This window comes from Nipponia nippon, unplaced genomic scaffold (assembly GCF_047370975.1).
Source record: "Nipponia nippon isolate SJK-2023a ecotype South Korea unplaced genomic scaffold, ASM4737097v1 scaffold_4, whole genome shotgun sequence".
NCBI lineage: Eukaryota > Metazoa > Chordata > Aves > Pelecaniformes > Threskiornithidae > Nipponia > Nipponia nippon.
Genome location: NW_028262358.1, coordinates 121,293,146 through 121,319,822, shown reverse-complemented (window position 1 = coordinate 121,319,822; position 26,677 = coordinate 121,293,146). Strand labels below are relative to the sequence as shown.

The 26,677-nt window shown below is 41.9% G+C and overlaps 2 protein-coding genes across 2 annotated transcripts in view; both read left to right on the top strand.

The window, feature by feature from the left end:
* The first annotated feature begins 8,286 nt into the window (after nt 1-8,286).
* LOC104014747 (uncharacterized) lies at nt 8,287-15,024 on the top strand. Its single transcript, XM_087775961.1, has 3 exons — nt 8,287-8,411; nt 8,671-9,288; nt 10,169-15,024. Exons 1-3 carry the CDS (start codon nt 8,369-8,371, stop codon nt 12,832-12,834), a joined length of 3,327 nt encoding a protein of 1,108 aa, XP_087632087.1. The 5' UTR covers nt 8,287-8,368; the 3' UTR covers nt 12,835-15,024.
* A 799-nt stretch (nt 15,025-15,823) lies between these two features.
* CDC5L (cell division cycle 5 like) overlaps nt 15,824-26,677 on the top strand; it is a 36,736-nt gene continuing 25,882 nt past the window's right edge. Inside the window, exons 1-9 of the mRNA XM_009467340.2 lie at nt 15,824-15,995; nt 18,383-18,486; nt 19,423-19,584; nt 20,395-20,522; nt 21,477-21,576; nt 21,833-22,051; nt 23,178-23,322; nt 23,447-23,635; nt 25,097-25,245. Coding sequence (XP_009465615.1) covers nt 15,951-15,995; nt 18,383-18,486; nt 19,423-19,584; nt 20,395-20,522; nt 21,477-21,576; nt 21,833-22,051; nt 23,178-23,322; nt 23,447-23,635; nt 25,097-25,245 — 1,241 coding nt within the window. The 5' untranslated portion in view covers nt 15,824-15,950. The remainder of the gene's footprint in view (nt 15,996-18,382; nt 18,487-19,422; nt 19,585-20,394; nt 20,523-21,476; nt 21,577-21,832; nt 22,052-23,177; nt 23,323-23,446; nt 23,636-25,096; nt 25,246-26,677) is intronic.

The following is a 26,677-nucleotide window of genomic DNA, read 5'->3' as shown; positions in this document are numbered from 1 at the left end:
CAGACGACAATCTGAAAGCGTCTACAGATGACCATATTTGTCTTGGGGTTTTAAACAATACATTGTAATGCCTAGGAAAGGACTTGTGTTGCCATCCGCCAGCATTTACAAATGACAGGTTCTGCCGGTATCTGTGTGAGTGATAATGACACACAGCCACTAATGGAAACGGAATCAGGAGCATGAAATACGAAGTGGCATGTGCAACTGCTGCAATAATTATATTTATACAGCAGCAGCACTTAGAGGCTGTAATCAGACTGTGCTCCACTAAGCAAGGTACTATGCAAACAGATACAGAGGCAGAGGGCCACATGTACTCCACCTCATTTTAGCCTTGTAGCCAAAGCTTGCTTATTAGGAGTGAAATTTCCGTAGGTTCTTCCATAATCAAGAAAGGCGCACTCTAAAAGGCGATTCAGTCTAGCTGCTCTCTAGTAGAGTACCTCACCTCTGCTTTCACTGTGCAGCAATGGTTTTCAGCCTTCTTCAGTTTGAAGAAGCCTTAATGCTCCCTCTTGGAGGTACAGAGCCCTGTCTGGCAAACTGAAGCATACTGACAGAAAATGTTATGAAATTATTGTTACAGGCCCTTCCAAGGTACAGCACTGGATTCACGAGGATAAAAAAACACTGCTCTAGAGGCAGCCTAGGGTGATTGCCTCTCAAGTTATGCATTTCAGGTCAATACCTTATATTAGTTGAGATAAATCTGGGCCACCATTCTGGCCCCAGAGATATCAAAAATCCACAGTTCAAATAATTACATTTTATTGGGGATACTTCAATTTCTCATGGCATCCAATATTTTCCATACTGTTTTTCAAAATTTATTATCTTCCACAAATACAAGACACATATTTGACTGTTAATCAGCACAAAGTTTCAGTACAAATCAATGTCTGATTTTTACCTTGCAGACAAAAAGCTGTAGGTTGCTGGGTTGTTTTTCGTCAAAGTACATTTTTCAAAACCACAATTTCTCATATAGAGTCATAGAATCATTTAGGTTGGAAAAGACCTTTAAGATCATCAAATCCAACTGTTAACCGAGCACTGCCAAGTCCACCACTACACCATGTCCCTAAGCACCACATCTACCCGTCTTTTAAATACCTCCAGGGATGGGGACTCAACCACTTCCCTGGGCAGCCTGTGCCAGTGCTTGACAACTCTTTCAGTGAAGAAATTTTTCCTAATATGCAACCTAAACTTCCCCTGGAGCATCTTGAGGCCATTTTCTCTTGTCCTATCCCTTGTTACCTGGGAGAAGAGACCGACCCCCACCTCACTACAACCTCCTTTCAGGTAGTTGTAGAGAGCGATAAGGTCTCCCCTCAGCCTCCTCTTCTCCAGGCTGAACAACCCCAGCTCCCTCAGTCGCTCCTCATAAGACTTGTGCTCCAGACCCTTCACCAGCTTTGTTGCCCAGACTCACTTTCCATAGGCCAGATTTATGCTTTAGCCATTGCATGATAAATTTATTTGCTGGATGACAGCATCAAGGAGGACTAGGCTGCGAGTCAGTTATAGTTTGTAACTTTAAGAAAAACTGGAAGTAATCACTTTCAAGGAAGAAGTCTTGTCATTTATAGCTTTGTAAAGTCTGCACAGAGTTTTGCAGGTTTTTTTGTGGGGGAGATATTTTTCAAATAAGATTGTTTAAAAGTTTATGCTTTAAAAAAGAAAGAATGGAAACAGATATTAATCTCCTTCCAGTGAGGGTATATGAGCAACTAAACTATTCCCAATTAAGTTCTTCTTATCCTCATTTTCTGCATTTCCTCAGATGCAGACCCAGGTTACAAGAAAAAGCAATTGTCTGAGTTGTGACATCCTTTTCAGCTCTTAACCCCTGCACTTTTAAAATGCAAATTTGGAACTAGCTCGGGGGAAAAAAGATTCAGCAAATGGCTGAAACGCAAATCGCTACAAGAAATCAGTGTATACGTTACTGAGAATTCAAACACGACTCACAGCCAAAAAAGAAATCGTATTCACAAAGGATTTCTTGCAGTTTTGTCTCAGCTGGGTTTTGTGCATTTTGGAAGTCACCTATGAAATAGGAATAACAAATGTGTGGGATATTACCTTTCCATTAGCTTTGATAATTACAACTGAGATGATGTATTTTTCCTCCCTAATTTCTACTTGAAATTCAGATATTATCTGCTTCCCTTTCCACAGGAGATGTTCTGGACCAGCTGGGACAGGATTATTTGCGATCTCTCGTGTATTTTCAGGGTCTTTCATGGCAGAGCCTTTCTCCGCACATCCATGGAGCAAACCCGCGGCGGCAGAGCCCTCTCGTGGAGAATCAGACGGTTCTGGCAGGAGGAGAGTTTTTTGTTACTTTTTTTTTTGCATGGGAGGAACAAGAAGGACGTCCTATGGATTGCTGTGGCAGGAAAAAGTCCACGCAAGACACCCCGCTCACCCCAGCATCTCCTTCACCCAGCCTGGAGTATCAACAAGTCTTCTTACCCCGAGAACCGAAACACAGAAGCCAATACTCCTCTCATTTTTGCCTAATTTAATACCCCCAGTTAGGAGGGCTTTGGCAATGCTCCTACCAAGAGGTTTTGCCGCTTCTATTTGAAAATATAACTATGCCACCTGCATTTCACAAACTGAACCAATGTTTCTACCTATAAAGGCAGGAGAAAGATGGGTATTTCAGTTATACTGTCCTGGAGTTTCAGGTTATCTTCTGTTAAAAGGGGACTGCAACCCTGCATTTAGGAAAAGCCACCTTATTTTAAAAATAAAGGCTTCTAGAATAAAGGCTACCGGCACACACGTACGTACAGGAAAATCACTCTGGCTAGTATGCACCTGGCTAGCATGCACCTGGCTAGCTTTCATGCAGAAAAGTACAGTAGACAAACTTAGAAGTAGGCACATAGAATCATAGAATTGTTAAGGTTGGAAAAGACCCTTAAGATCATCGAGTCCAACCGTTAACCCAGCACTGCCAAGTCCACCACTAAACCATGCCCTCGAGCACCACATCTACCCGGCTTTTCATTACCTCCAGGGATGGGGACTCAACCACTTCCCTGGGCAGCCTGTTCCAGTGCCTGACAACTCTTTCAGTGAAGAAATTTTTCCTAATATCCAACCTAAACCTCCCCTGGTGCAGCTTGAGGCCGTTTCCTCTTGTCCTATCGCTTGTTACTTGGGAGAAGAGACCGACCCCCACCTCACTACAACCTCCTTTCAGGTAGCTGAGAGAGACATATTTCGCTTTGGATGGTACTGCCTTTCTCTATCCTCTTTTAGCTTTCCAGTTGTAACATTTCTGTGCATATAAAACAAATTTTTGCAAACAATGACTGTCTACGTGCCAAAGTTAGCGGGGATTTGGTTGAATTTTAACTGGGAAGAGAAGGTTACACCTTGTCCTTCTTAATATCCATGCATGTTTTGATCAGACCTAATCAAACACTGCTGTATATTAAACATGTTACACTTTTACTTTAATTCGACCCAAAGCAGTACTAAAGTGACTTATGTACACAACGCCTGCCCGTTGATAAAAAAAATAAATGGGTGCAGCTGCATGTATGTTGGGAAGCAAGGCACTGAAGGTAAGACTCGTAATTATTAGGTCCTTACATGCTTTTTATGGGGGGGAAGGAAGAAGATAGGGAATAGTGGAAATTCCTCTCATCGGAATGGCTAAATGTGCCACCTTCTTCTGGAGGCACCGTTAACGAGTACAGAACCTGTAAAATGCGAACTGGAAATCCTCTAGCAGCGTAGGACCTGGGATCACAGCCTCGGGGTGGTGATAAAATATACTCTCAGGGTGCTGTGAAGGCTGGCTGCTCCCTCAGGACCAGGGTGCAGGGAGCAGAGGGTATCCCTGGGCTGTCAGGATGAGGACCTTGCCAGCCAGGGTCTGTCCCTCTGCCCCCAGCGAGGGAGCAGGGCAGCCCTGGGGGTGGCCACCTGGATAAACAAAAAGCCCAGATCCCCAGGCAAGCAGTGGTGGGGCAAGTCCAAGACCAGGTTGGGAACACAAGTCAGCAAGTCATGGTCAGGATCAGGCCCCATGGGAGTAACCAGGGTCAGGCATAGCCCGGTGACAGACGGGCAAGCCCGCGGTGCTGAGGCAGGCCCGAGGCCAGGCCAGGCAGCCAGCCCACGGGTCGGGGTCAGGGTCCGTATTAGTGGCCAGGCACAGTCAGCGCTGCGACGCCGCAGGGCTGTAGCTCAGGCAGGAGGGAGTCTAATCATTATTATTTGAGATCCAATTTTTCAGAAAAAGAAATAATAACTAATTAAAATTGGTTTACACCAAGTTTCCCCCATTTTCCTGGTAGTGTGCTCCCCCTTCCCCTGCTCCTCTTAAGGCAGGTAATTTCATTCTGGGGTTGTGGGGGGTGTTACAGCAAACTGTCCTTTGCCCAGAGAAAAGCACAGACAAATTTGCATGAGTTAAGTTTGAGAATATTTAACTTTTCTAGAGATTTTATACCCATGTTTGCAGAAATTGTAAGCCTTTAACCCAAGCTGTTAAAGAAAAAACCAGGACTAGAAATCTGAACCAGATCAAGATTAAGCCCTGTCAGCTTTGAAAATCAAGTTAGCATAGGCACCTGCATGATGATTTTCTGATCCAGCATAACCATTTCATTTGCAGTTTGCAACCACTATATGTGTAGGGAGCCATGCTGTCACAAAAACCAGGAAAGAAGCAACAAGCTACGGCATATGCCCTCACTATGCCCTCACTAACACTGAAGACGGTTCACTTGGTATGAAAAAGTGTGTGGTGCCAATATGGACCTTAGAAGACTTATATCATAGGAGACAGACCAGCTACAGCTCAGACAAAATATGAAGTACACCGTGTCAGGAAAAGTACCAAATTGGCATGTTTCCAGCCTAGGGACCACAAGTTGGATACTTGCCTTAATGAACTGGGGAGTTACCATGAATTAAGGACAGATTCTGTCACTCACAGCTTACGGACCATTAAGTATGGGGAGTGAATATGAATGTCCGCTACTGCAGGAAGAAGAAACCAGCAACATCAACATCATATTCTTCCCAATGAAGGACTTGAGGATGACAATTCAGGTGTTATCCTCCTCACAGTCAAAAACTTCTGACTTTAATACACAGATAAACAATGAAAGGGTGAGCATAACACCAAGAAAAAGTGATAGAAACTAAGTGCATGTTTTACAATTTTAATTGCATTACTATTATTGAGATTCCTTCTCCACAGAAGTGTCCTAAGTGCAATCTTATTCTTTCTTTTTTTCCTAATAATTAGATCTAGACTAAAAATGATTCTTCAATTAGACTGTTATCAATTGTGCTAACAATAAATTCTTAGCTTGATATATACATATAAGTTGTGCTGCTTCTTTGCCCATAAACAAGACTTGGAGCACAAGACCAGCTATTGCAATGATTCATACTATGTGTACATATATATAGTATGCACATATATATATGTATGTATGTATACCCTTTCCACTAGCAGATCCCCACCGTGATCAGGCAGTGAGGAGGAACAGGACCAGGCCACCCATACCATTCATATTTGTGTGAATGCTTTGTGTTTTCTGTCTCATTACTGCTTTACTTTTCATTTCAGTTTACCTTCCTTTGCTGTCTTTTCTCTCAACAGCCCCAGAGCATGGATAGTCAAGCAGTCAACAAAAAAAGAACAAAATCTCCTATCAGTCTGTAAGACGGCCATCAGCACCGGCACTGGCTCTGGCTGGGATGGAGTTAACTTTCCTCATAGCAGCTCGCATGATGCTGTGTTTTAGATTTGTAACTAAAGAGTGTTAATAACACACAAGGTAGTCATACCATACAGAATGACCCAGCGGATCACTTGGATCAGACTCCTTTGCAGAGTTCGGGATGGCTGTCCAGGCTGTGTCCCCTCCCAGCCTCCTGCCCACCCCCAGCCCACTCCATGGGGGGCAAAGGGAGAAACAGTGAAGCCTTGGTGTTGTGCAAACCCAGTTCAGCCAAAATACTGGTGCATTATCAGTGCTGTTTTGACCACAAATAAAAAACACAGCACCATACTGGCTGCTATGAAGAAAATTAACTCTATCACAGCCAGACCCAGTACAATAACTCACTTTCTCTGAAACCCTTTGGGCCTAATGACACAATGACTTTGTTTTTTCCTCAGTTTATAAGCTGAGTTGGCAAGGACCTGGCACAGAGGAGCAAGTAAGAGTGGGGCAAAGCAGTTTTTAAGCCCTGAGAAACTGTTGACTGACCAGGAAACCCCTCCTTCTGCATCTCCTTCAGGAAAGCATTACACTAATTTCTGAGCTCAGACCCTCCCCAACATACTCTGAAGTTGACTCCTGAAGCCACCTCTGAGGGCTTGTCCATAACACCCACAGAAATAGTGGGCTGGGTAACCCTGCGGCTCCCCGTCCTCACCCAGCAAACGTCCTCAGACCTGCTCTGCAACAGCCTCTCCCCTCCCCTGCATGCTCTCAGACCTCCACCTCCCCTCCTGAGAAGCAGGACCAAAGGAAACATGGGTTTCCATAGCCTGACCGCCACAAGGGTCTCATATTTCCACGTGATGAAGAAAAGTCACCGAGAGGTCCGAGCCCTCCACCGCCTGCTTGATGGGCTACCTTATCTTATTGACCTGTCAGCCTCACCTCTGTGCCTGGGAAGATCATGGAACAGATCATCCTGGAATCTATGCTAAGGCACATGGAGGACAGGGAGGAGATTGGGGACAGTCAGCACAGCTTCACCAAGGGCAAGTCCTGCCTGACCAATCTAGTCGCCTTCTGTGATGGAGTAACTACATCAGTGTACGAGGGAAGAGCTATGGGTGTCATCTATCTGGACTTCTGTAAGGCCTTTGACAAGGTCCCCTGCAATACCCTCCTCTCTAAATTGGAAGGATACGGATTTGATGGGCGGACTGTTTGGTGCATAAGGAATTGGCTGGATGGTCACATCCAGAGGGTAATGGTCAATGGCTCGATGTCCAGATGGAGACCAGTGACGAGTGGTGTCCCTCAGGGGTCCGTGCTGGGGCCAGTGCTGTTCAATATCTTCATCAATGACATAGAGAGCAGGATCGAGTGCACCCTCAGCAAGTTTGCAGATGACACCAAGCTGAGGGGTGCAGTCGACATGCCTGAGGGATGGGATGCCATCCAGAGGGACCTGGACAAGCTGGAGAGGTGGGCCTGTGTGAACCTCATGGGGTTCAACAAGGAGAAGTGCAAGGTCCTGCACCCGGGTCAGGGCAATCCCCAGTATCAGTACAGGCTGGGGGATGAAGGGATTGAGAGCAGCCCTGAGGAGAAGGACTTAGGGGTACTGATAGACGAAAAGCTGGACATGAGCTGGCAATGTGCTCTCGCAGCCCAGAAAGCCAATCGTATCCTGGGCTGCATGAAAAGCAGCAGGGCGAGGGAGGGGATTCCGCCCCTCTGCTCTGCTCTGGGGAGACCCCCCTGGAGCCCTGCCTCCAGCTCGGGGGTCCTCAGTACAAGAAGGACATGGAGCTGTTGGAGAGGGTCCAGAGGAGGGCCACGAAAATGATCAGAGGGTTGGAACACCTCTGCTATGAGGAAAGGCTGAAAGAGCTGGGGGTGTTCAGCCTGGAGAAGAGAAGGCTGCGGGGTGACCTTACTGTGGCCTTTCAGTGCTTAAAGGGGGCTTAGAAGAAAGATGGGGACAGACTTTTTAGCAGGGCCTGTAGTGACAGGACAAGGGGGAATGGTTTTAAACTAAAAGAGGGGAGATTCAGACTAGATATAAGGAAGAAATTTTTTACAATGAGGGTAGTGAAACACTGGGAACAGGTTGCCCGGAGAGGTGGTAGATGCCCCATCCCTGGAAACATTCAAGGCCAGGCTGGATGGGGCTCTGAGCAACCTGATCTGGTTGTAGATGTCCCTGCTCATTGCAGGGGGGATGGACTAGATGGCCTTTAGAGGTGCCTTCCATCCCAAACCTTTCTATGATCTTTTTGTTTTGCTGAAAATGGGAATAGATTTTGCAGAGCTTTGGAAAGCCCCTCCCTGCCCACGGCTGGGGCGTTCTGGTGCAGGTAATGGGTGATCACACTCATTTTTAAACCACTTAAAAGCGACCGCGCTGCCACCCAAAGGAGCGAAGGCCACGCCCCCGCCGCGCGCAGTTACCTCAGAGAGGCGGATGCCCGACCCCCTCCCAGGCCCCGCCCCCCGCTCTCTCCAATCAGGAAGCGGCAGCCGTGCACACACCCCACGCCCCCGTGCGCATGCGCGCCAAATCGGCGCATGCGTGACGGCGCCGCGGCCCCGAGCGTGCGGGTGTTTGATTACAGCGCGGAGCCAGGCGGGTGCGGGCAGAGCCGGGCCGGGAGATGTCGGTGGGGCAGGGGAGGTCCGAGCCGGCGGACGATAGCGGTAGGTGCCCGTTTCCCCGGTAGGGACGCAGCGGGGCTCCGGTCGTGGGGGGGGCTGAGGGGCGAGAGCGACAGGGGTTGGGGGGGAGCGGCTCACCCGCCATCCCGTGGTGGGCGGGGCCAGTGCGGCGGCGCGCGCATGCGCACTGGCCGGCGCGTGAGCACAGCCCGGGGTGGGGGGGGGGAAGGGACGGATGGTGGCACGCGATTCCTTCAGGTATTTTGGAAATAGTATTAATAGTTTCTTTTTCTGTCCTCAGAGTCGGATGTCTTTGAAATTGTTCTCCCGATCACTGTCTTTGTGCTGAGCGATGATGATTTTCTCCAAGAGGACGCTGAGGAGCAGGCAGCGGCAGTTCCCGAGTTGAAGGAGGATGAGCAGGAGGTCAACTTAAACAATAGCATTTTCTTAAAAAGCAATGTGACACCTTCAAATGACAGTAACAGTTTAAGCATTTGGGAAGAAAACAGGACTGCTTCAAATAAGGATAATAGTATGAAATACTCTGAAGAAAAAGGGGTTGCCGAGAGATCAGAATCACTTTTAAGTGATCGGTGTGATGCAGGCGCAGATAAATGTAGTGAAATTTATGTGTTGCCTGCATCATCTTGCAAAACAGAGCTTACAGACGTAAACGAAACCAGTGACAGTAAAGAATATGACAGTGATGATGGCTTTCAGAAGATTCCTCCTCTCCTCTCCTCTGCTGGCAGTGAGGGTAGAGATGATACTGTCAAGACAAGCAAACAGTTGACATGGGCAGCGATATCCAAACATGAAGAGGAACTTGTCAGTGTTGCAAGTGTTCTTCCTGACGGCAGTCAAGAGAAACAACCAGAAATCCACAAGGAGATGGAGACAATTGTTGAAATGGAAGGTAACTTGTTAATAAGAGTAGTGCAAGAGTTTAAGAAATCTGGTAAATATCAAGTTTTTCAAATAGGTAGGAAAGTGTATAGGAAGCATGCCAAACCTGTTTATGTTAGCATTTCAATATAGATTAATATCGTATGCAGCAGAAAGAGAATATTGGCTGGAGTATGCTTAGTTCTTCCACAGACGCCTGTGAAAAATAGTGAAACTAAATGAATTGGTACTGTTTCATTCTGCTGCAGTTTGCCAAAGCGTGGCCTTTCATTAGGGAAAAGAATCTGAAAATAGAAACTTAGGTTAAAGTTTTTTTTCTCCTCATTAGAGATACTAGGGAGAGAAAACCAACAGGCAGTAACTGTCATCAATATAAACAGAGACTGGGAGAGGCATAATTTAGGTTTAAACTCCACCATTCCTTATAGCAGACGTAAATCCTTCGGGAAGAAACATGTAGAGAAGTACTAAGAGTACTTTCACTTCTAACAGACAGAAGACAGCAGAAGGAGCACCATACTTGTGAGAGTGGAGCCCTTGCAAAGTTTGGTGACAGTACTTTCATAGGCATTCTGGCATAAAGCTATTTCATTAAAAACTGTAGGGGTTGCAGTGTTGTCCTGTGAAATTCAGAGCTTTGAGTGAAAAGAGGAAGTGCAAAAAAGGAGGCTTCTAACTAGGATTTCTTCTCTTAAAACATTTTTTTAAGGGAGGGGGGGAATCATGGAGAGAGACATTAGGAAAGAAGTGGAGATAGGAAAATGTTAAAGAAGCGAAAGGAGTGACAAGCGAGCAAATCGTTAGACAATTTGGGATTATTACTACCACTTAATCATGAACAGTGGTGATAGTATGAAATGTCATGCATGTGACTTTTTATCCCCCTGTAGATCCTGATTCTTCAAAGAATGGAGATAATGAAGCTAAGAACAGAAAAAGAAAGAGAAGCAAATTTGAAGATGAAACTCTGAGTTCTCTTTTGGAACATGGCTTGGAAGAAGAACCAAAATTTACCTATAATAGTTCTGCTCCAGTTCTTAATGGATGTTCTCCTACTTCAGAAGAATTGCTGAAAGATGTAGGGAAAACGGAGATGAACGCTTCCACTTCTGCTGAATCAAATACTACTGGAGAGCATATTTATAAGACATTAACACCATTTCCTAAAAAAAGATATCGGCAACAAAAAGTTGTTTCTCCTCATGCAAGCCCAAAAGAATTCCAAAGCCAGCAAGAAGGTTTAGCATGGCTAAATAATTGTTGGACCATCAAACCCCTTTCTAAAGCATCTTGTTCTATAAATAAGCATGAAAGATTGAATTTGAAGTGCAGGTTTTGTAGTTCTGTATATAAATGCAGTGCACATCTAAAGAAACATGTTTATTCAGCTCATAAAGATAAGAAAATACATAAATGCTGCTTTTGTAAAAGAACCTTTTTCTTTTCTGTCAACCTTAAGAATCATCTTAAATTTCATAAGAAAATGACTAGGTTACAAAAGGCAAGAAAAAACAGAATAAATGCAAGAAAAGTTCGGCAGAGAAGATCTCAAGAAAGAAAATCTGAGACCAAGAAAAAAGAAAGTAGATATGAGAAATTTTTCATCAAGATTGAAAGGGACTTTACACCTCTGGGTGTGCCAGTTAATTTTTCCTGCAAAATTTGTTTGTTTGCTTCATCAAATCCTAGGATTTTTATCCATCACATGAAGGGACATAAAGAGAGACCACCTTACCAGTGTCCTCAGTGTGATTACTCCTGTGTTAGCTTATCCTTTCTGTTAAATCACATGTACTGGCATGCTGGGTATAAGCTGTACCAGTGCAGGTTTTGCACCTTTTTTTCGTTATATTTTGCAAGCATGGTAAGGCATAGCTACCTACACACAGGGGCTAAACCATATTCCTGTGAGTTCTGCCAGTCAGCATTCACAAGCACCACTGGGTTAGAGAGACACAGAAGATTACATGAAGGCAAAGAAACATTGCAAGGGCAGCAACTCGACTTCGTAAATGGAAGAAAGAGAACTCGAAGACCTTTAAAGAATTATGCATGCGATGAGTGTAACGTAGTGTTTTACACTAGAGGACATCTCAGCTATCATAAGAAATTTCATGAACGGTTTAAGGCTACTGCTAACGGTTATACGAATCAGAGCAATGAATATCATAAAAGCAAAATATGCAAAGTTGACAGTGTTTCGCAGGACCATGTTTCTCTGTCTCTTTCTGGTAAAGAAACTGATTGTCTCAGTGGGGGAATGCTGGCTTTAGAAGTAGACTTTGAGCATGCAGGTGATGTGCAGGACAATAAGAAAACATGCTCTGGAAAGAAATTCCCTGAAAACAGCAGTGGAAGCAACAACTTACCTATTATTGGGAATAGATCAGAAGTTTCTCTGAATTCATACAAAATGGACACTGTCATTTGCAAAGAGGAGCGTCTCTTCAACTCCGAGGCCTCTCATTCACAAGTTGAAGATGATGATGCATATCATAAATTTGTGGAAAACTTAAAGAATACCTGGCCTTCCAATTTGTCTACCTTCAAAATGTACAAGTGCCAACACTGCAATTATGTTACCGCTGTTCATAGTGACTTTAAGCTGCATCTAAAAATACATACAGATGAAAGACCATTTGTGTGTAAAGAATGCAATAAGACATTTAAAACATCAAACCATTTGCAGAAACACAGCCTTGTTCATGTGAAGAATGGATATGAGTTTGGCCATTGCCTCTATGCAGATAGCCCTTTAGAGAATCTTGAATTGCATCATGAAATGCATGTAGGCATGTGTCCAGAAAGAGATTTTCGTTCCTTGGAAGATTCAGACAGCATCCATTCCGTGCTTGGTTCGGAAGTCTGTGGAGTACAGCCAGATGTCCAGAGGGGCAAAGAAAATGATTTGGTAGCAGAAAGTCAGCCACGATTCTATCGGTGTGCAGAGTGCGACTACACTACTTATGTTTTAAGCAACCTTGAACTACATGTAAGAACTCACACAGGTGAGAAACCTTACAGCTGCGGTGTTTGTCAGAAGAAGTTTCGTACTTCCAGTCACCTGAAAAGACACAGGGTCACGCATTTTAATATGGAGCATCTCAAGTGCAGGAACTGTGACTATTCAACCAGCAAATGGCTGTCCTTGAAACAGCATCTGGCTTCACACTCTTGTGAGGAAAGCTCATCTACTGGCTGTCTCTACGAACAAAAGCAGCTACCTGTCAAAACATACACGTGTGAAGAGTGTGGCTATTCCACAGCCCACAATGGAAACTTGAAGCCACACTTGAGAATTCATACAGGGGAGAAGCCGTTCAAGTGCAGTCAGTGCGCTGTTGCTTTCCGCACATCTAGCCACCTGAAGCGCCACTTACTGACTCATTTAAAGTTGCACTGCAGAAGGTGTAAATTTTCGACGTTAGATAAACGTGCTTTCCAAAAGCACATAAGAACACACACAAAAAAGTACAAGTGTGGAATGTGTAATGTGACGCTGCCTACCAAAAAACTTCTGGAAAAGCATAAGCGGCAACATAAGCTTGGAGTATAAGCTTGGGAATTGCAAGTTGGCACTCGGTTCCGGAGAGGTTTGCATGTCCTGAATTTGTTCATTGCTTTACGTTCCCCTACTGTCTGCAGAACGATGGCTGGTAATGGATGCATCCAGGGTTTTGGGTCAGAGAGTGAAACTCGGGGTGCTGGTTTGCTCCAGGTTCTTCTGAGCGCTTCAGTTCTAGCACAGGCTGCGCTAAAGAGGATCCTGAAGGCACTTTTTCGTGCCTGAGTAACTTCTTAATACCATGAGGTCAGTTATAATTTGGCCAATGTTCATCAGTTTAAAGAGTTATTTTGTGCCACTTATTTTCTTGTAAAAAATTAATTAAAAAAACTCTTGTCTAACTGAAAGAATGTTTAAAGGGAGGGAAGGAAGCGCACATTATATTGTATAGTAGTAACTTCTTTTGAAAATTGTCAATGTGTTTGGAGGCTTAATGCTACCTCCCATCTGCTGAAAGTTGCATTCCCTACTCCCAGGTTCTCTTGCAAGTATTGCAAAAGTAAAAAAAATAGTATCTCACAAAATTGCAGAAACAAAAGATTCGTGTCCTCACTGGATAATTGGGACATGAAAATGTTTTCTGTATGTGTGTATATATAAGGTTTATTAGGCAGTTATCTTGTCTGTACTTTTGATAATTCTTTGAGTAGTCTGACAGAAATAGTAATGTCCTTAATCAGATATTTTATGATACTGAGAATCCTTAAATTAATCTTCAATTTTATGTAAATGTCTAATGTTAATCTAGTATGAAATGCCTTACCTTTTCTCAGGCTGGTAGTTACTATGCTCTTTGTTCTTAAAATAGACAATATCAACCACTTGCGGATATATTGCAAATACTACTTAGTTACATTGAAAACTTTAGCAGTATCTTGAACTGTAAAATTTATTTTGTTAAAGATCTTTACTGTGCATCTAAAATACCACGTATAAGGACCACTTGTGCCAAACGGCAATTTTTACCTGGTATGGTGAAGACAGATGAATGCTTCTTCCATTATATATTCAAATCCAGACAAATCTTTGCTTGTTTTACAGAGTTACACAGTGCTAGAAACTCTGTGGGTGTTGCTGACTGTAATATGGGCAGTGGTATTGATAACAGCGGTGTTACCCTCTTGTGTGAGGAAAGGCAATGGCCAAGGGCTGGTGCTAACTGTCCGTTAACGTTACAGTTCCGTCTGTGAAGCAGCAGAGTAAACCTATAGCTTAATTTAGAGAATGGAAACATGAAACTACCGCTGCTTTTTTTACTGCTCTCAAATGTATGCTTTTCTTTATAAATATAGGTAATATCTTGCAGGGGCTTTCTGGTAACGTAGGAGACAGGTTGGAAATGGTTGCCCGGAGAAGTGGTAGAGTCTCCTTCTTTGGAGATATTCAAAAGCCATCTGGATGTGGTCCTGGGCAACCAGCTCTGGGTGGCCCTGCTTGAGCAGGGGTTTGGACCAGATGACCTCCAGAAGTCCTGCAGCCATTCTGTGACTCGGAATGCAATTTTCCAAGAGTGGATTGAAATTTGTGAGTAGATGCGTGTATTTAAGGCCAGATCAGCAGAGGTATTTAAGTGATCTAGTTCTTCGTAGTTGGCAGTAAAATCAGAAATGTAAATATCTGTGACTCTGAACCCTGGTGGGTACAGGTGTTTTTACTACAAGTTGGGAAATCATCGTTTGGGAATGAGTGATTCAGATCTTAGAATGATTGAGCTAACACCTGATACAGCTGTGAGAAAGAAGAACGTTATCCTGATACGAATAAAGAAAAGCATTTCTGTGAAATATTAACACTGTTATACCAGCGTGGAGGAATTTTTACCTGTATTACTGTACAATTCTGATCATTTATTTGAAGAAAAATTCAAAAGAGCGGGTATGAAGAGGAAGCAAAAATGGTGAAGAGAATTGTAAGCCTATAGATCAGATGAGACTAGGAAAGCTAAATCTGATAGAGAATGATTGTTTAAAAGTATGGTGTGCAATGATGAAGAAGGGAGCCCAGTTTAAGGGGCATAAATTTATTGAAGGAAATTTTTAGAAGAGTTTGTAAACAACAAAAGTTTCTTTTAGTTGTAAGTAAGAACAGCAGAAGACATTTTCACATGGAGCTTGATGAGTTTGTAAAAATAATTATTCCATGTGGTTGCCTCTAATAAAAATAAATAAAGTGTTTCATGACTTATGAGGTTCCCCTCTGTTCCTTATGCAGTGCACTGCACTTTTGGGGATTGGAAGTGATTCTCAGTCTGCCAAGTCAGAGAAATTTAAATGTAAAGGCATGCTCATTTTAAAATAAGGACACAGGCTGTTCTTCATTTTTTTTTTTTTCTCACTAAACGTGTAATGTTTTCTAGTCTTGCAGAGTTTTGACAAAAATCAAAGCCTTTCCTCAATCATGCTATGAAGTTTTCTATTTCAGCTAAAAAAATCTGCTGAATTTTCTTTACGAACACATCTTGAATTTGGACAAAACAGTGAAGTGTAACAGGAAATCACACTAATGACAACCAACTTGAGCAAATAGGTGTCATTTTATCTGCTAAATAAGTGAATAAATGTTAAACACGGGGTGAAGTAAATTAATATGGGTGAATAAGGCCATGCTGCAATACGGTTAACCACCAACCAGATTTATCTACAATACAAGGAAGGAAATAAAAGAGTTTTTTTTTTTATTTTACTATATGTTACCATATGTTACTACCTCAATTTTCATTTGGGCTACAGTGCACCCATGTAAATGCACGTTTTTTCTCACATTTTGGTAAAATCTGATTTTCTTCTGCTGTCCCCTCCTTCCCCGTTTCTGTCCGTTGGCGAATGTGACACAATTTAAGACGTCACTGAACCGTTTCGCCGGCGCGGGCCGCTGCGCCGTGCGCACCTCCAGCCCACAGGTGGCGCTAGCGCAGAGCGCCTCGCCGTCCGCAGCGCCGCGGGGGCTGCGCATGCGCAGAGCACCTGCCCCGTGCGCCTGCGCAGAGCGCGCGGCTCTCCGGCGGAGGGCGCCTGCGCGGGCTGTGGGCCGGCCCCGCTGAGGCGAGCGGCCGTTCCTTCCCTTCCCCGCTTTCTCTCCGCAGGACTTCGAGCCCCTTCGCCGCCAAGATGCCGCGGATTATGATTAAAGGCGGCGTGTGGCGGAACACCGAGGTAGGACTCTGCTCGCTTTAATCCCCCACCCCCCCAAGGGCTGGGCCCGCAGCGACTGTGGTGGGGGGTGTCCTGCGCTAGTGCGCAGGCGCCGGAGGGGTAGCGGTGCGCATGCGCGGAGGGTTCGTGTCGGGGGGGTGCCTTGTAACGGTGCGGGGAGGTTGGGGTCTTCCTGGGCTCTCAGTAGCAGGGGCGTAGAGGGTTAGGCGTCTGCCGGCGCTGTGGCTCTGATGGGCTTGATTCCTCAGCAGCCGGGGCCTTCCTCCCCGCCCCCTGACCGAGTGGGCAGAGGTCAAATCGGTGTCGCTTCTCCTGAAGGCTGCGCGTTGGGGAGGACAGGGTGCTCAGCCATGCGTGTGGCCTGTCCCTGCCCCCTGGAGAAACCATCCCAAGCAGCTGGAGGGGATACCTGGGCCGGGTTGTCCTCGGAGATGTCCCTTTGGGAAGCTGGAGCGTGTCTTGCACTGCGTAGGCAGGGTTCTTATTCTCTGGGGGTATGAGGGAGCTGGAATCTCTTGCCCTTGAAGACCATTCCAGATGTGGAAATGGGGAAGATGGGTGTGGGCTCTTCATCTGCAGCCCAAAGTGTTTTGTACACAGAAATTCATGTGCCGTTCAAGAAAGAGCGAAAAACCCCACCTCTCTCTCCCATTTTTGCCATCACGTGCTTTCAGAACTGCAAGTGACAGTGAAAAGGGAAAATAATAACATGAGAAATCAAGGATGTCGGTTTTATTAGATGGCATGTTTAAAGCAAAAGGAGATACCCAACACTGTTAAATCCACAACTCTGCCACTGTATAGCGTGGGCACTAGGCATGTACATAGTTCCAAAAAGCAGTGAGAAGAATTAATGGAAGATGAATATACTGTGTGCTGGGAAATACACTGCATGTGCTTTTAACCACTTGTGACATATCAGCTATGTGCCAGGAGGCAGCTAAATTGGAGATCAGCAGAGGATAGGAAGCACCACTGTATGCTTACCCTGCTCCTATGACCTTCCGTAATGGACTAATTTTGGTGACTGTTAAGAGAAAAAGCAGTGGGTTAAACAGATCATTGTTTCACCCATTTGTGTGTACCAGAGATGAAATAGTTCTCCTTGGTGCTGGTTTTTTGATTAACATTTTGATTATACATACAACATTAAAATTACAGAAAGTGGAACCAGTTGATATCGGGTCATTAAGAAAATGACCCATTACTTGCAAAAAAGCCTGCTAACGTCATCAGTATGGCTACTGTATGCCATATAACACCAGGTAAATTTTAAAAAACAAGAGAGGATTTATTATTTATTTTTAACAGAAGTTACATTAATTGTTTCCTGAAGCAGCTCAAGCCAGAGCTCATCATCAGCTTAGACTTAAAGCTGCTGTGTGCTCTGAGGGATGCCTGTGCTAGATAGAGTATATGTCCTTGATGACTAGCATCTGCATGGTGCAGCGGAACAGATTCTGTGCACAGCTACAAGTACTTATTGGATACAGAAGAGGAACATCTGTGGTTGATGAGGCCGCAAGAATAGCTTTGATGCATTTAAAATACCACTTTCTGACCTGTGAGGAAACCAGAAATAATGAACCCATTTATGTGGGGGGAGGAGAGAGAGGGATTGATGAGTGGATTGACAGACAATTGATAGGACTTCTAGCTTTTGATCAAATCTCAGTGCACACTTTGATGTATATGAACAACCTGGCTCCCAAGCTGAATCCATTAAATTATTTTTTTCCCCCAAAATTTTATAAGTTTTGGGATCAGCACTTTTGGATGTTGCATTCTGAACATTGAAGAGATTTATTTTAAGATTTACTTGTTAAAGAAAAACTTAGTATAAAGTTCCTTTATTTTTGTGATAATTTTTTTAACAGCATATTCCTTTGATAGGTAAATATTCTGTTTGCATTAAAATATGGAAAAAAAACCAAACAAAAAAAGGATAATTTTATGGTATTATTTAAAACAAGCCACCCAGAGGTATCTGTTAATTTTATTTTATTTTTCCAAATGTTGTGTCATTACCAGACCAACACTTCCCTACCTCTTTATTGCTGTTCTTCAAGGAAGACATACAGAACCCTTAAAAACCATGCATTAGAGAGCATTGAAAATCATTGTTTTGGAAGTTCTGCCAGGTTTGTGAAATAGGCCACAATAATCATCACTTATCTTTTTCATTTAATTTTTATTGATTTCATTGGCCTTTGAAATACAAATCCTCATTCATCTTGAGAATAAAATGTGGAGAAGCAGCAGCAGTGCTGTGCTGTTTCCACTGGGTCATCCCATTAGATGAAATCTACCACCCTGTCTTCTGCTTGAGCTCAAACTTTCTCTTTTGTGATCCATAACAGTTTCTTTTGGTTTTGGTTTTTTTTAAGGATGAAATTCTGAAAGCAGCTGTGATGAAATATGGCAAAAACCAGTGGTCTCGTATTGCTTCTTTATTGCATAGAAAATCAGCAAAGCAGTGCAAAGCCAGATGGTAAGTGAGAAATGCCATGTCTGGGAATATAAAATTCATAATTAGTGGGAATTCGGATGTTACCACAGATTAATTTATGTCCACAGAGAAACAATAGTTTTAAGATTGTTTCATTTCTGCTATTGTGGATATTTCGAATTCCTATTGCTTGAAAGTAATTGAACAAAAGTAGCCAAATGTTTTCTTTGCCAGTGACTGCAGTGTCAGCAAATGCAAGATCACTTAAAATTGTGTATGTTATTTTTTATGGCATTTACACATTTTTAATCAAAATGAGTACTTCCAATGAAGTAAAATTGTAAGATACTAATCTCTCTTACAGATAACTTTCTAATTATGAGTTTGGCTTGAGGATAAATGTTTGGACTGTGGAATTTCAGTTTATATAAAAAAAATAGAAGCTTAAAACTAGTGCAAATACCTGTAGTACGAATCTATTTCAGAATCAGACTTAGTTTCTCAAGTACTGAACTGCATATATTTATTAGAATACTTCTGTGTAAAGGTAATAGTACTGGGACAGTTAAAGATTAGTAAGGTAACTGCCGAAGGATCGAGACCAAACAAATCTACCATTTCTGGTAACTTTGGTTGTTGTGATTTTTACTTTTCTTTTTCTGGATTGATTTTGTGACTCGTTACTTTGCCAGAGTAGAGAAGGGGAAAGGACGAGGAGGCAATACCTGTATGAAAAGTGGTGGATATAGAATACATTTTAAAGCTCAAATATATATGTCATAAAAATACTCTGGAGTAATACCCTTTTGTACAGAAAAAACTTGTGTGAAATTTGCATGACAAGATTTTGAAATCTCCTTGTGATAATTTGGGTAAATACTGCTCTGATATAATTCAAGACAAATCAGTGGATAGCTTGGCACTGTTGTCGATGGATAACTTGGCTCTGTTGTCGTTAATTTTTTCACTTTTCAACAGGTACGAATGGCTAGACCCAAGCATCAAAAAGACAGAGTGGTCACGGGAAGAAGAGGAGAAACTGTTGCACCTGGCCAAGCTAATGCCAACCCAGTGGAGAACCATTGCCCCAATTATTGGAAGAACTGCTGCACAGTGTTTGGAACACTATGAATTTCTGCTGTAAGTTACTCTTTTGCTAGAGGCGCATACCAGGAAAATCTGCAGTTTGTTGTATCAATGTGTTGTGCCTTTATCCCATGGTGCTGAAGTATGGTGGTTTCAGATTGACCAAGTCCTTTTGTAAGTCAGTCCTTAAGGACGATTTCTTTTCAGTTGATGTGTCTAGCTTGAAAGAAGCAGCTCCTGAAACCTGGGAGAGCAGGCTTGAATAGAGATAGGTGTGTATTTTCTTGCTTCTAGTCATTTTGGCTAGAGGAGTGTCAAGATTGATGCATTTTATGGGCTTCCATTTCATGTTTATCTGGGTATTTTTTGACTGGCTGATAAGCATGAGTGAGTGTGTGGGAGAAAAGAAAAAAGACAAACATAAACCACAAGTTGTCATGTGTCACCTCTGTATGCTACAGAGGGTTTCTTTAGGCCATGGAAAGAGAAGGAAAGTGCTGTTTTCCCTTGTGAGCTTTCTTAATTCTGGTGTTATTGGTTGAGTATAAAAGGGGGAAACTCTTGATTGTTCGTTTTGTTACACTGCTTGAATTTTTGCCCTTACTGTTAAGGATTACCCAAGGACAGTTCTCTACTATTAGCTTTGTCAATATTGTATTTTATATAATATTTTATTGTTTTAATATAATACTGTTTTGGCTTGTTTCTCTTGTCTAACTTAAGATTATGTAACTGTACCATGTTCATGAATCTTTTCTGCAGTAATTGTGTAACTTTATGTATGGTACATAGTACAAGGTTACTTTTTTGATCAGTCTTTGGGGACAAAGAGCCAGTTGTGATACACATACAATGTGTTTTTAGGGACAAAGCTGCTCAGAGAGACAATGAGGAAGAAACTGCTGATGATCCTCGGAAGCTTAAACCTGGAGAAATTGATCCAAATCCAGAAACCAAACCAGCCAGGCCAGATCCTATTGACATGGATGAAGGTAAGATAGGAGATTTTTTACCATTTTTGACAGAAATCTGATCTCTCTTTTTTTTTTTTTTTCTTTTTACACAGCCTCCATACCTTGGGTTTCTTTTGCCTTTTTCTCTTCCCTCTCCAGATAATTTTTTTCTTGCAGCCTTTGTCTTATTTCTGTATCTGGCCAGTCAGCTATATTTTTCTGGTTTTCTTTTCCTGTTTTTGGTGTGTTTCCTGCCTTCTCATCTGTTTTTGTCATCTCTTGCCATGACAGACTGTTCTTTGCTTTGACAGCTGCTCTGCTTGTTTGCATTCTTATTTCTGTATCTTTATCTTTTTCCATCAGCTCATATCTCCCAGATGAATCCCTGCTGAAGCACAGGAGGACTACATGGCTTTTTTCCTTGCACATAGTAATGTTATGAACTGAAAAATGAACATTGCTAAAATTCCATGAGTGGACCAATGGTGTTTTTGAACAGTCACAGGTTCACAAATACAGCATTCTTGGGTCTGGATGTAAATGAAACTAACAAGTTCTCTAATACAGTACTCTCAGATGAAGATGTAAATTAAATTAAAATTTAATTAGTGTGGTCAGCTTGCCTGTTTCTGTGGATATTTTGATTTGCTGTAGAAATTAGCTGAATTATTTTCAGCATCAGGCGTTTTTTTCTTGAAGTCTTCATTTGGCCAATCATCAATCATCTGGCCAATGATTTAGAAAATAGATTGAGTTGAATAAGTTTCAACATTAGGCTTTTTTTTTCTTGAAGTCTTCATTTCATCTGGCCAATGGTTTAGAAAATATATTGGAGCAAGTTGGAGAAAACTAGTTCAGTGATCGTGCAGAATGCCTGTGAAAACATTGATTCATTCAGCTTTTAAAGATTGCTTTCTGATCTTAATGTCACTTTTTCCCTTATTCCCATCGTTAAGTGCAAGTTCATAGGTGTATTTATCTGTACTATTGTAGATGAACTTGAAATGCTGTCTGAAGCTAGAGCTCGTCTGGCTAATACTCAGGGCAAGAAGGCCAAAAGAAAAGCAAGAGAGAAGCAGCTGGAAGAAGCTAGGTAAGCTTATGCTTAGTTTCATACACTGGGACTGCTTTTGTTGACTGCAGCATTTACAATGCATCAAGTCAGGCATAGCCTTAAGTCCTTGCAGAATCAGACTTTGTGATAGTCATTTGTGACAAGAGCTTTATTCTTGTATGAATGTGTGCAGCCCTATCTCAGCAGCAACCGATTGAAGTAGTACCAGACCTTAGGACACAGGAGCCACCTACAGGTATGCGCTTTAAATCACGTAGTGTTACTGTTTCTTTAGGCGGCTTGCTGCTCTCCAGAAAAGACGAGAACTTCGGGCTGCTGGGATTGAGATCCAGAAGAAAAGAAAAAAGAAGAGAGGTGTGGATTATAATGCAGAAATCCCATTTGAAAAGAAGCCTGCCCCTGGTTTTTATGATACATCAGAGGAAAACTACCAGTCCCTGGATGCAGATTTCAGGAAGCTACGTCAGCAAGACCTGGATGGAGAATTAAGATCGTAAGTGTGTGTTATACTAAGGAGGGAACAGTATATTTGAAAAAAGCCCCATATATGTATATACATGTGTGAAGTCCTAGAAATGTCTGAAATATAATGTGGGCAGGAGTTGTATTTCCTGTGGGACAGATACTAGTGCAGGTTGCTTCTGCCTTTTCAGTCTCCTGTATTTTTTATCTTTCTTAAAGGTTTAGTTGACCTTTTTTCCATGAGAATAAAGTTCCTCATGCACATTCTTGCTCTTTAAATGGAAATCTTAAGTGTTTTGAGGTTCATTTTCTTTTAGCAGTAGATTTGCTTGTGTATTTGCAGTCCTTTCTCCAAGTAAAAACATGAAGATTGCTTACAGGAGTAGATTTTACTTGTTGTAGTATTACTTTTGATGGAATTGTTCTTAAGTAGCATTTCCTTAAATGCCTAATTTCTTTCCCTCCTCCAAAAAAACCCCAAAACATGCAGTTGAGAAATTAAATGCCCATCTTCATCATGAGCAGCATGGTACATATTTAATCGTACAATCGCATTTCCCGCTAATTCTGCCAACTGCTTGTAGGTCCAGTACTACATATGATTTGGTTTGTTAGCTTGTGATGTAATTGAGTCTTTCTGTATGGCTCTTAGTTCAGGGGGTCTGGCAGGAGCCTCAAACTGAAGCCTGTGGTTTCACAGGCTGACTCCATTGCTGTTTGAAGAAAATACCATTTTTATTAAATACTGAAGAGAAATTGGTTCCCATATCCCACAGAAAATGTTGGTCTTCCCTTAGCAGCTGCTGGAGAAAAAGGGACTGTTCACATCTTCTGATTGTTGCTGTCTAAATTCTTGGACTGACATTTTTTTCTTGTTCCAGTGACCCTGTTAATTGTAGCTGAAGCAACCACCTGTTGCCTAATTCCATAGTTTAGAAGCATTACACTGCCTTGTTGTAGGTTCTGCTGCAAGATCTGCAGACCATATCTAATCACTTAACTTCTGCACCACAAGATGGTTCTCTCTTCCTGCAGCACGTTTTATTTCAGCATATCCACCTTTTGATTAGGGTACAGGCCTTTTGCTCTTTGCTTGTTTGTTTTACTTTGTAGTTGTTCTGCGGGTTCTAAAATGATTCTCTTATCCATAATGACAGTGAAAGGGAGGGAAGAGAGCGCAAAAAAGACAAACAACATATGAAACGGAAAAAAGAGTCAGACTTGCCTTCAGCTATTCTACAGACCAGCGGAGTGTCAGAATTTACTAAAAAAAGAAGTAAACTAGTGCTTCCAGCTCCTCAGGTAAGCTGTTCATTGATCAATAAAGGACTTACACGGCCAATGCCAATCAATGATTTCTGTTCTATCGGGTGGATCTCCTGATTGTATTTTATCTTACTGTGCGTTGGAATTTTCTCTTTTAAAGATATCTGATACAGAACTTGAAGAAGTTGTAAAAGTAGGCCAGGCAAGTGAGATTGCACGCCAGACTGCTGAGGAATCTGGAATTACAAACTCAGCTTCCAGCACTCTTCTGTCTGAATATAATGTGACCAACAACAGCATAGCGCTAAGGACTCCCAAAACTCCAGCAGCACAAGACAGGATCCTGCAGGTAGAGTATAAATGTGCAGAATGGGTTTTTGGTTTTACTGCAGTAGTCAACTGAATAGGAGGTGTAAGTACCATAGAAACATTCCTTAGATTATTTGCGGTACTGGGGTTTGAACTGACGCACACCAGGATACACTGAAAGGCATAGAAGCAGATCCACTGCTATCTGATCAGTTGTCACGATGCTTCAAAACACTATGATACTTTTTTTTGTATTATATATTGCGTGCAACTTCTAGCATTAACTCCTGGTGTCTTATATAATTCTCCCTTGTATTGGGTACCTCTCAGTGTCAAAGATGTATATAGTGTTCATGTCCTTAAAACAATGTCTTTTATGTTGTTTCCTACTTTGTTTTGCTGTTCAGTTTTTATTTCAGTTAATAAGAAGTAATTAACTGCAACAATGCAAGAATATTTTCCTAGCACTTTATTGGCTTAAAACCACTTAAGACAAAGATTGTCAAAAACCTGCCTTTGCAACCTGTGAATTCTATTTGTGTTATATTGATCGTGTGAGTGTCTGGGTTCTTTCAGAAAGTGGTAGTGTTGCGTAATGTTTTGTTGAGTGTGGGGAAATGGCTAAATGAAATCAGTGCAGCTAGTGTGTAAAACTCCACCCCCAAAACCCTACCCCAAAACAAAATAAAAAACCCTATGTTGATAATCAGCTGTATTTCAACAGTTTTTGCGTCATGATAGGAGAAAAGAGGAAGTTCCTGGCTCTACAGATCATGACCTAAGTCTCTGTGCAGTGTTTGCAGGAATGGTCATGTTCACCTTCAAATGGAGTACTCTGACATCACATATGTTGCAGTATTATGCATATACATAGTTCTGTAGATGGATTAGTAGTCTTCTGTGAAGATAATTGCTATATGCAGCAGTTTCATTATCTCAGCTCATTTTCAGAGTGCCTTAATTCTTCATTGTAAAAAGGGAAAATAAAAAAAAATAGGGGGGTATTCATAAAAGCTGTAATTGAGTCACGGACCAAAAAGTCTGAGTAGTCCCCATCTCTTTTGGAACATTCTTTTTGAAGTGCAGTTTGGATAAACTTCGTTGATGTTGGGTTTCAGAGTGCAAGCGTGCTGTTCCATCTGAAGACTGGGATCCCTAGGATGACTTGAGTATTCAGTCACTAATAAATCTTGCAGATTTATGGAGTCTGGCAGCCTGAGGGAAGTTGAAACATTAAGTAACCCACTCATTTTTGCAATTCCAATTTATAATACATTTTACTGGAAATGAAGATTAAAATCCCTTTCAGTGGAACAGTAGGGTTTGTAAATACCAGTGTACGGGAGTTAAAGTTAAGAAGCATTAAACGTTGTCCACAAACTGATTGATATTCAAATAACTCTTCAGCTGTTCTTACTGCTAGTGAATCTGTTAAACGTGCATAGTCGAGTGGGACTTTGAAATTCTTAGTGATGTACTGCATGTGTTGTCTGTTTTACAGGAAGCACAGAATTTGATGGCTCTCACAAATGTCGATACCCCCCTGAAAGGAGGTCTTAACACTCCCTTGCATGAAAGTGACTTTTCGGGGGTAACACCACAGAAACAGGTTGTTCAGACTCCAAACACTGTGCTTTCCACACCATTCAGGTAAAGCAGGCTCTTTTTCTCATGGGTGTTAGGCTGGGCACGTATCTAGTGGATGTGGGTGGAGGGAGTGGATTGCAATGTGTGAAATAGTAGGTTATGATCAGTGCTTCAAAATAAATTTTAACTCGCTTTTATTTCAAGCCCTTGTACAACTTTTTCCTTCTCTGTGTCTTTCACAAGCTCCAGCCGCATCATCTCATCTATATTTGTATAGTGTATAGCTCACTGGAGTTTTGGTCCAAATGAGGTCTTCTGTGGTCTGGAGCAATGTAAATTATACTGAAGTAATACAGGAGTATAAATAGTAAGATGGAGTATCGTTCTGTATGTGGATCCTAGCCTTTCCAAAGTATTACCTCCGAGTTGAAGGTGTGGGAGGTCCCTTAGCCAAACCCACATTGAATTTTTGAAAAGCTGGAGTAAATATTTTATAAGCCATATATATCTAAAATAAAATATTTCTTATACTGCCAATCTAAATAGTATGGAATTGCTGGTTTAACTCTTACAGTGGGTCCTGAATAAATACATATCCCACAAATGTCAAATACCGTACAGCTAAAAAATATTACACTTGGTACACTTTGTCAATTTTTTTCAACTTAGGTTCTAATTTTACTTGTATCATGCTAGTAGGAAAAGTGGAGAATGAAATAAAAAGGACCTTTATGGCAGCTTTTCAAAAGCAGCTTTATTTTGTTGTTTAAAAGCTGTGTGCAAAACCCTGCTCTTTTAATTGGATCTACATAAACAAATCCTTTTCTGGAGATCTATTGGCGTCAGTGCGGTGCAGAATGAATGTAGAGTTTGGCCTGGAGTGATCTGGCTGTTCATTTTGGTTATTTTATATTAAAAAATGTAAAGACATTCTAATTTTGTTGTTTGGTTGGGTTTTTTTGTTTGTTTGTGGTAGTTTTTTTAGTTTCTGAAGTTCAGATTTGCACATGTAAATATGGTACCTATGTATGAACTTGGCTTGCTTGCAGAAATGCTCTATCAGTGTGAAAATCCAAGACCTTGAGCAGAGAAAAAAAAAAATATCCATTAAGTGGTTAAAAAATAAATAAAGGAAAGCCATAACTTCTTAAGGAGGTAGAGTAGTAAAGCAGAGCCATCATCTTATTATTTAGGCCAAAAGAGCAAATATTTAATTTAAATACACCTTTTTTTTCCTATGACGGTATGAAATTTGCAATTTTTTGATGCAATTTTTTGATTTTTTATTGAAATTCTTGCCTTGCCTTAGGTGTTTTGTTTGGGTTTTTTCATATCCTGGTTATAAAAATTTTCTTAAAATGTATTAGGTTGAAAATTGTAATATGGTTTTAAACACTGCATGGAACTGAGACAACTAGAAAAAAACAACCTGCTTACTTGGAAATTGTTTCTTCTGGGAACTCAGCATGAAACTTTGTCTACTAGTGTAATCAAC

Coding starts and splice junctions, on each gene's coding strand:
- LOC104014747 (XM_087775961.1), top strand. CDS start 8,369: ATGTCGGTGGGGCAGGGGAGGTCCGAGCCGGCGGACGATAGCG. Junction 8,412..8,670: donor CGAGCCGGCGGACGATAGCG/GTAGGTGCCCGT, acceptor TTCTGTCCTCAG/AGTCGGATGTCTTTGAAATT. Junction 9,289..10,168: donor GACAATTGTTGAAATGGAAG/GTAACTTGTTAA, acceptor ATCCCCCTGTAG/ATCCTGATTCTTCAAAGAAT.